Below are 9589 nucleotides of genomic sequence, written 5' to 3' on the forward strand. Positions count from 1 at the left end.
CTGGCTAAGTTTTTAAAATTATTTTTGGTAGAGATGAAGTTTCGCCATATTGCCCAGACTGCTCTCAAACTCCTGAGCTCAAGCGATCCTCCCACCTTGGCCTCACAAAGTGCTGGGATTACAGGCATGAGTCACACACCTGGCTAAGTTTTTAAAATTATTTTTGGTAGAGATGAAGTTTCGCCATATTGCCCAGACTGCTCTCAAACTCCTGAGCTCAAGCGATCCTCCCACCTTGGCCTCACAAAGTGCTGGGATTACAGGCATGAGCCACTATACCAAGATATATCTTGTTGTTGGCTCTACATCAGTTTTTTTCTGAGTCACAGTATGCCCTTACCACTTGCAAATTCAAGACTACTTTTATTTCAGGAAATTTGTTTTCTATTGTGTATTCGCCCTTTTGGTTGTTCTGTTTCTTTTTCTTTTTCTTTTTAGTATACCTATCACCCTGGTAGAGTTTATGTTAATTCCCTTTTTTCTTTGATGCCTGCCATTTTCTCTGTAATTATTTTCAACTTTTTTTTTCCCTTTGATTTTTCTCGGGTTTGTTTTCCATGTCCCATGCTGCATTGTTTCATCATATATTTATTCAGCATTGTTTTAGGCACTGACAGTAAAGCAGAGAACAAAACAGACAATAATCATTAACCTCATGAAACTTATTTGGTGGGAGAATCAAACAACAGACAAAATAATAGTAGGTCGGAAGTAATGAATCCAAGAAAAATAAGGCCATGTAAGGAGGGCGGGACAAGAATTACATTTTTAGAAGGGTTGTCAGAAATGGGCTTACTGAGGAAGTGATATTTGAGCAAAGACCAGAAGAAATGCACATATTTAGGGGAAAGCATTAGAAGTAGAGGAATAGTGTAAGTGGCTTTAGGTGGGAGCATAGTTCCTACAGGGATACTCATTTCATCATAGGGGCTGTACTTATGGCTTGATCCTAACCTAACCACCTGCCAAAGTCCCCACATTAAGGATTTGGACTTTAATGTATGAATTTTGAGGGAATGCAAACCTTCTGTTCCATAAGTGCTGTATTTTCTGTGATTAATTTGTTCATAGTTTCCATCTGCTTCATGATACAAGTTTTATGGCATTTTTAAAATGACATTTGGTTATACTGTTGCTTTTCTTTTATTCCTTGCAAAATCTTTGATTAAGACCTACACTGGTTCCTTTTTGATAATTGGTCATCTTTGAACTGGAGGTATTCATCTTAGATCAGCTATTTTTTTTTTAACCCAAGAATAAAATTGTGGGAAAGGGGCCAGAGGAGTGGTTGGGAAGGCAGACGGCCAACTTGAATTTTCCCAGATTCCTTTGGTGGCATGACCCAGTGAGTAAGAAACAGAGCTCCTTATGTCACAGCTTTATTTTGTTTAAATTGATAAACACTGATGCATGTGAGAATCACCAGGAGAATCCTTAGCCATGCCAGTGCAATGAGAATCTGTGAGGGTGGGACCTGGGTTTATAGGCTTTAAAGTGCCTCAGGTGATTCTCATGAATAGCGAGGCTAGAATTGCTGATTTAGCCTTTACTTTTAGATGTCCAAGATCAACTGATGTTTGGCTACATGCAACCAAATTTCTCCTCCACCTTACCATACTTAGAGCCTGCTGCTTGCAAAAAATGGCAGGTGTAGGTGTTCACATTTTCCTTAATATGTCCCACCTTCTCCCATAGGCCACTCATACTTCCTGACTTTGTCATACCATGCAAGGGCTTGTTGGTTTTATCTTAAGTCTGTCACCTTTTTTAGTGAGCTGTGAACTGTACCTACTCTGGCCCACAGAGGCAGGCATCTGCTGTGCCTAGCTTAGTATGGTTCTGTTTTTTTGAAAATTCTATTGTGGAATTATAATACACATATAGAAAATGCATAAAATGTAAATAAGCATCCATGTAGCTATTGACCAAGTCCAGAAACAGAATGTTTACCAGGACTCCAAATGCTTTTTTTCTGACCCTTCTCAAGCACAAATCTCTTTCTCCTTCTGTAAAGGTAACCACTGTCCTGACCTAGCTGGTGATCAATTCCTTTTCTCCTCATTATTCTCATTTTCAGGGTAATGGTTTTTTCCTGGTTTCATCAAATGTTTTCTTTGTTTTCAGAAAACAGAGAAACAAAAATGCCTTTATTCTTCTGTCTATAACTAGAAGCAGAGGACTATTGGGATTGCCAATTTGGTTTTTAGTGTTTCTTTGAGGGGGCTTTTTTTAAACAGATGAAGTCAGAGGTCATTATGGCTAATGCCATACTAACTGGCAGTTCAATGTGCAGTACCCTAGTGCAGGGTATTAGCCTGACTTGATTTGTAGTAATCAGTAGTTCTGAATTTATGAGACGGAATTTTAAACTTCCATTTCTCTTTAAACAATATGGCACCAAATTTTTCAGTTTAGATGAAAAATACCAACAGTGTATACATTAATCACTATTTTGGGTCTCCAAGAATATAAATGTATAATCAAGTTAATTAATATTTTTGTTTTTTAGGAATATGAAGCCATCTACCTAGCAAAATTAACAATACAGGTGATGTCACCACTCCAGATAGAAAGGTCATTATCTGTTCATTCTGGTACCACAGGTAAGGATTTTTTTCTTTTTTGGAGAAATTTAGTGGAGAACTTGCTACAAGTTACACTGAACAATTTAAATTATTTAGAAAACTTGTTAAACTATTTAAGATTATTTCAAAAGGTTTCATTTTATAACGAATAAATCTGTATTATAATAAGCTTAAGTCTCTTTAGTAGTACATCCATGTTATAAAGATTAAAATAAGAAGAATATTGGGAGGCTGAGGTGGGTGGATTGCCTGAGCTTGGGGGTTCGAGACCAGCCTGGGCAACATGGTGAAGCCCCGTCTCTACCAAAATACAAAAAATTAGCCGGGTATGGCGGCATGCGCCTGTAATCTCAGCTGCTTGGGAGGCTGAGGCAGAATTACTAGAACCCGGGAGGCAGAGGTTGCAGTGAACCAAGATCACATCACTGCACTCCAGCCTGGGCAGCTTAGATGATCTTATTAAAAGTAAAGGGTGGTTAATACAGCATGTAGGGTGGCTAATGTGAGCTGTTTTTCTCTTTGCCATCAATATTTCCATCCTTTCTTCCCTCTGTTGCTATTTCAGAAGTACCCTAAGCCTAAGCCCCTTATTTTCAAAGTTAATCCAAGCATGCTGTCAAAAATCTTCCTTTCCCAAGACCTTGCTACTGATTTTTATCACCTTTGTTTCTCCCCTACCAAAGCACACAAGTCATTTTTAATTTATTTCCACTTTTTTTACCCCACAGTTCGTTTCAACCTTTGAGCCAACAGTTATATAAGGTAGTAAGAACAACTTTATACCTAGTTAGCGCTGACCTGGAAATTGAGCACAGGTGATCTGATCCACAAGTATAGAACTTTTTTGTACTATACTGCACTGCCTATAGCGAGTAATACGACTGTATATTCACCCCCAAGGTTCAACTTCCTAATTATCCTTGTCTTTTTTCTTTCCTTTGCCATATCTAATTAATAATTGCTTTCCACATCCTATAGGGTCTGTTTTGTCAGTATTGTTAATATTCCTTTCTTTTTTTAAAAGTGTCCTCAATCTAGTTCAGGTCTGAATTTGCCTCCTGTCCAGACTCTTGTTGTTTGATCTGTTCCGTACATTGTGGCCAGACTTATTTCCATGAAAGATATTTCTAATAATGATGTATTTCCTTTGCCAAAGCCTCCTTTGGCTTCATTCCTACAAAAGTTTATAGAATGCCATATGTAGTAAAGGCCCTTCTGATTTTTCAGATTCTTTCTCTCATTGTTCCTCTTTATATTGGCATTTCAGAAAACAACTACTGGTTTCCTTTGTGTGTCTTCTTTTCCCCACCTAAAATGCATCACATTTAGTCTCCCTATTGGTTCATATGTCATTTCCTCAGAAAGATATGATGATTATTGCACTCTTCCTCCCTAGTCATTTGGAGTTCCCACAGAAGCATAGCACTTCATCTGAAACTTAATCACAGTATCTGGTTTTAGCCTAAGGGCTAGGATATTTTACCTCATTCAATTGTATTGATACTATATTTTTATTTTATAAATTTTATGTGAAACATTAACCTCATATTAGAATCTGTCCTCTAAATTAACATTATTATTACCATGATGTAACAGTCATGTAGGGCATAAGTTTAAGATTGTGCCATTGTTAGGCAAAAGACACAGCAGATCCTCTGAGGTTTAACTGTTCCCTAAAGGTTTCCTCCATTGAGATTCTAATTTCTTGCTTACAACTTTTGGGGATATAGAGATAGCTTTGATTCTATGTGGGAGGTTTCTGTACCTAACAGATGCTGATGTGAAGAATAGATAAAAGAAAATCTCTTTATATGCTACATGCCTCCCTTTCTCCTAGCCTAGACTTCCATAGCTTCAGTGGAAAAATATTTTCAACTGCTCTTCATAACAGCCTCTGTGAAAGCAAAAAGATTATCTACAAAAAATTATACAAATACAAGACTAATTTCCTAAATTTTATGCCCTAAGACACATGTTTATGATGCCTAAAAAGCAATTAACTTGATAACTAAACATTTATGTATTATCTCTTTAAAAGGTCTAGTTTCACACTATTTCAAAAATTATTGTTTATTTTGTATGCAATACCTAAGACATACTTAATATTTGAGAAGGAAAATATATCTTGTCATGAAGATTAAAAAGTTATAGTATTTAGGTAATTTATAACAGGAAATTACTAAATTTTGCTATTAATTCAGTTGTAGAATTTTCATAGTGTATACATGATCACTTAATGAAAAAAATTTACTCACTGTAGTATTTTAACATGAATTTATTTTATGGTGCCCTTTTTATCTTTATGCAATAACTTTTAGGCAGTTTGAAGAGAACACATGAAGAAGAGGATGATTTTGGAAACATGCAAGTGGCTACTGCACAGAATGGCTGATTGAAGAGCAGCATTATAGAGTGTGAATTTCTTTTTGGGAAGGAGAAAATACAAGAGACAATTATAATGTAAAATGCTAAAAACATAAGTTTTTTTTGAATTACATGTTGCTTCCAGACATACTTCTGGAACTTGTTGAGCAACATCTTAAGATGTTGGACTTCTGCAATAGACGGCACTGATGGTTTTACTCCTTTTTTTTTAAAAAAAAAAAAAAAAAGAAAGAAACACTTTACGAGTTTTATTATAAACCAAGAATTTTGGACTTGCAAAGAGGTATTACTGCAATAATGCACTTTTCATACTTGAAATTTATTTGTATGATATAGTTATTACTTTAAACAAAATGCAAGTTTGGGGGGATTGTTTATAAAGTTTGGGTAATTTATAACAAAAGAATTTGCTAAGATTTGCTAAAAATTCATTTTTCTGTTCTATATATTACATTTTTAACATAATTTTACGCTTCAATTTTATGATGGGGCCTCTTACAGAAACATTAACAAAATGCAGGAATCTGCCACATTTCTTTTTTAGTATGACTTAATAGCTTAATTATTTTATTTTTTATACTTCTTGTTCCCTTATTAATAATCTTTAAATCTTGACCCTAATCAGCTATCCTTACTTTAACATGATCTAATTATTGCCTCCTTTCCTATTAGTTTCCTAAATTGTTTATTCTACATAAAAAAAAAACTAGTCTCAATGATAAAAGGAAGATGTTTTGCTTTATAGTACCAAGTGCTTAAAAACAAGGATAGTGTTAGATTTTCAAGTGACTTTCCTTTTTGCATTTTTTTTGGCGTAAAAGCCATATGTTGTATTTGTTCTTTTCAGAGTTGTCCAGCCCTTTTTCCTTTTGTCCAAAATGATTCTAAATAGAATCTAATAAACCAATGTAGCACTATTTTTTTCTAAATGAAGCCCAAAAAAAGAAAAGTGCCTTGCATTATTAAAAAAATAAAATCCTCATGACCTCTAAATTAGTATGTAGAACAGTGAAAAGTTCTTAACATTTTTCTGTGATTTCTTTTCTCTTTGTTTTTTTGTTTTTGTTTCTGTTTTTTTTTTCCCCCGAGACAGAGTCTTGCTCTGTTGCCAGGCTGAGTGCAGTGGCATGATCTCAGCTCACCACAGCCTCCACCCCCCAGGTTCAAGCGATTCTCCTGCCTCAGCGTCCCGAGTAGCTGGGACTACAGGCACGAGCCACCACACCGGGCTACGGCTAATTTTTGTATTTTTAGTAGAGACGGGGTTTCACCATGTTGGCCAAGATGGTCTCGATCTCTTGAGCTCGTGATCTGCCCGCCTTGGCCTCCCAAAGTGTTGGGATTACAGGGGTGAGCCACCGCGCCCAGCCTTCTTTTCTTTAAACTATAAATTACTTTAAACTGAAAGTATGAGGCTGGAAGAAACATTAGTAAATTATTTGGAATATGGAATGTTTACTCTTTCCTTTTATGTTGTCTTAATGATTCTGTGAAATTGTTCTGGCTCATACAGAAGCTTTTCTTTGGGGAAGGTGATTTGTGGGAGACTAGAGTATTTTAAATTAGCATTTTAATCCATTCTTTACACTCAGTCCAGGTCTGCCCCATAATTTGCTTTAGCAAGTTACTTTATGGATTTTTGACTCTCCATGTTTTAGTTTGTGTGTATAAAAATTGTTCTAAGAAAAAATTTTTGCTATTTTAAGTCTGTAAGGGAAGAGAGGAGTGTTTTTAACTTTTTATAGTTGATGACTTTTGGGTAGCACAAACAAAACTCCTTTGTATCTAACTTTTCTCAATCCTCTTTTGAGGTGCTTTACTAATGGGAATGATTTCTCTTTGTTCCCTTGGTACCAGGAGGTACTATGCAAAGTAACCTATTAACACCAAGTTACTTGCTTTGCTTTCCTCCCTATGATGTGATAATACAGTAAAAGCTTTCTTATCCAGCATAGTGGGAAGAGTGGAGATTAGTTAAAATTGTTGTTAATTAAGAGTTAATTCCTATTACCCAGGTGATGTTCCTCTTCTGATTTCCCTCCCCTTCCCTTCTCCTATCTTACTACCCTGAAAACAGCATATTGTTAATCCCGTTGTCGTCCAGTGTTCTGCTTTGTGATTAGGTCCTTTGGTGTACAATGGTCTAGTGGAGTCACGATTTGCATTGGATGTTCTAAAATTCGAGTTGATAAAGTTCCAGATAACACAGCTTTCCTGTATATAGATCACTATTGGGCAATCAGCAAAGATCTCTTACAGTGTAATAACAATCTCTGATGCTTCATTTAAACAGAAACACCGCTTAAAAGAATCTTCATAATAGTAAGTTTAGATTTTAAAAATTTATTTCATAAATATACATATCTCCTCTCTAGTAGTCTGGCCAAAAGAAAAGATTTTGTTATGGATAATTTGTAGCTGGTAATTTTCCACTTTTTCTATCCACTGTTATTTTTATGTTGTCACTGAAGTGCCTGCCCAGCACTGTATATTATAGTCTCTCACAAACACTGAGAAAACGGACTGTTATCATTTTGAGTACAATATTATCATTTGAGACGGAGTCTCGCTCTATCACCCACGCTGGAATACTATGGTGCAATCTTGGCTCACTGCAACCTCCACCTCTGAGGTTCAAGTGATTCTCCTGCCTCAACCTCCCAAGTAGCTGGGATTATAGTTCATGCCACCTTGTCCAGCTAATTTTTGTATTTTTAGTAGAGACGGGGTTTCACCATGTTGGCCAGGCTGGTCTTGAACTCCGGACTTCAAGTGATCCACCCATCTCGGCCTCCCAGAGTGCACAGGCGTGAGCCCCTGTGCCAGCCAAGTATAATATTAATGTAGATAAAATATAAAGTTTATTCTTTCATATAAGAACATTACAAGTTTGTTTTTTCTTGGATCTGTCTGTCCATCTAATGTTCAAGTAGTTCTGGTAGCTCTTCCTATTCTTTATTTTATTTGAGTCAATTTCCGTGATTTTTTACCAGTGATATTTTCTGTTAGTTAACTATGATAGATTTAATCAATCATGATTTATTTTCTAGAGTATTTAAATAATGTATGAGTGACCACCCAATTCCAACATTAAAAGTGTTATCTGGGCACATAATTTATAGTGAAATTACATCAAAACATAGGGAAACTGTATTACTGTCCATGTTGAAAATATGAAACTTGAATATTGAAAATATTTAAACTTGGAATGGCAGTATTCTAATTTCAGTTAGTTGGTTCATGTTAATTTCTTACCTATTAGATGTTTAAACAGCAGTGACCTTTGTTTACTTGTATCTACTCTTTGGTGGAAATGTTAAACTGTGATAGCTTTTGCTACCAACTCAACCACTTAACTGCTTCATCTGAGTTTAGAAGTAATGTCAGAAAATGTTAAGCATGTCCGTAATAAGAAAATATAAGGTTTCTAATTATCTTATTAATATGGTAATTCAAGTGAATTAGGAATATTTAACTGCAATCTTGAATTATAAAGTTGAGATACACATACCAAGATCTCAACTTGATGTAAAGTAAATGAGCAGTTACCTGGCGGATTTTTTTTTTTTTTAATAACTGGTTGAATCCATAATCCCATAACAAACATAGCTTCACCTCAGTATTTTTTTTCCTTCTTCATTCACCAGTGCTCCAATAAGGGAATGCTAGAAAATAGCTGATAAGTACTGAAAGACCGTTTGTGAAAAAATTGATTAGAAAAGTAAGTTTCTAGAGTCTTTGAATGCTGGATTTTTTTTTTTTTTTGTCTTTCCCATTTGTGGCAGCTAAAACAAAAATCACTCAAAATATTCAGGTTTACATGTTAGCTCTCTCTCATAGGGAGTTGCCATACCTCACAGTTCAAAGTGTATTCTCTAGATCAGTAACATTATACTGACATGTAATTGCAATTTACTATGCAGCAAAAATGATTCAAGAAGAAAAATAACTTACAGTGTCTATATACCTTTGTGTATACAATTGCTTAAGTTACTCTGCTTTTAACATTTGTACTTGGATAAAATGCTTATGTCTGTATAGGAATGTCACAGTGCAAGATGCTGCTAGCCCAGGCACAAAGTATTAAAATTATTTTGTGAAGATTGGTGGTTGTATTAAAACTGCTGTGCCATTATACCTCCAGAATATTGCAAAGCTCATTCATACTGCTGCTTATACCTCAAAACTTCTTTAGATTGTTATCTGTGGGTAAAAGTAACCCAATTTTATTCCTCTGAGTTAAGAGTGAATGAACATTGAATGTTGAGAAGCACTTAAGAGTATCCTCTAAAAAACTGTGATTGCACACAAGAAAAATTATGGTCTGTAGTCCAGGCAAGCCTTAAATTCCAACTCAGGTTTATTTTTAAGGATTAGTTGTGCAAGTTTGGAGTTGGAAGTGAGAGAATTCGTGTTTAAAGGAAAGGGTAGGTCATCCATAGAACAGCTTTCAGTCATTAGAAAAAAAATACTTCCTGCTTTTATAGTAACTTCTTCCCTCATTAGGCCTACCTGTATACTGTGCTTCATAAATCTAAGATCCTTTCATAACTATACCATTATTTTAGGCACCACTAAAATAGTTACATTTAGGGAATGTATTGCTAACAAAACTATGA

General features: G+C 35.4%; 1 protein-coding gene across 1 annotated transcript in view; it reads left to right on the forward strand.

The window, feature by feature from the left end:
- Positions 1-9116, forward strand: part of STYX (serine/threonine/tyrosine interacting protein) — a 32145-nt gene extending 23029 nt beyond the window's left edge. The window contains exons 10-11 of the mRNA XM_012451040.3: positions 2510-2603; positions 4904-9116. Coding sequence (XP_012306463.1) covers positions 2510-2603; positions 4904-4977 — 168 coding nt within the window. The 3' untranslated portion in view covers positions 4978-9116. The remainder of the gene's footprint in view (positions 1-2509; positions 2604-4903) is intronic.
- Positions 9117-9589: the final 473 nt, after the last annotated feature.

The sequence above is a fragment of the Aotus nancymaae genome, unplaced genomic scaffold, assembly GCF_030222135.1.
Source record: "Aotus nancymaae isolate 86718 unplaced genomic scaffold, 86718_ANA_hifiasm-v0.15.2.pri h1tg000062l, whole genome shotgun sequence".
Taxonomy (NCBI): Eukaryota; Metazoa; Chordata; class Mammalia; order Primates; family Aotidae; genus Aotus; species Aotus nancymaae.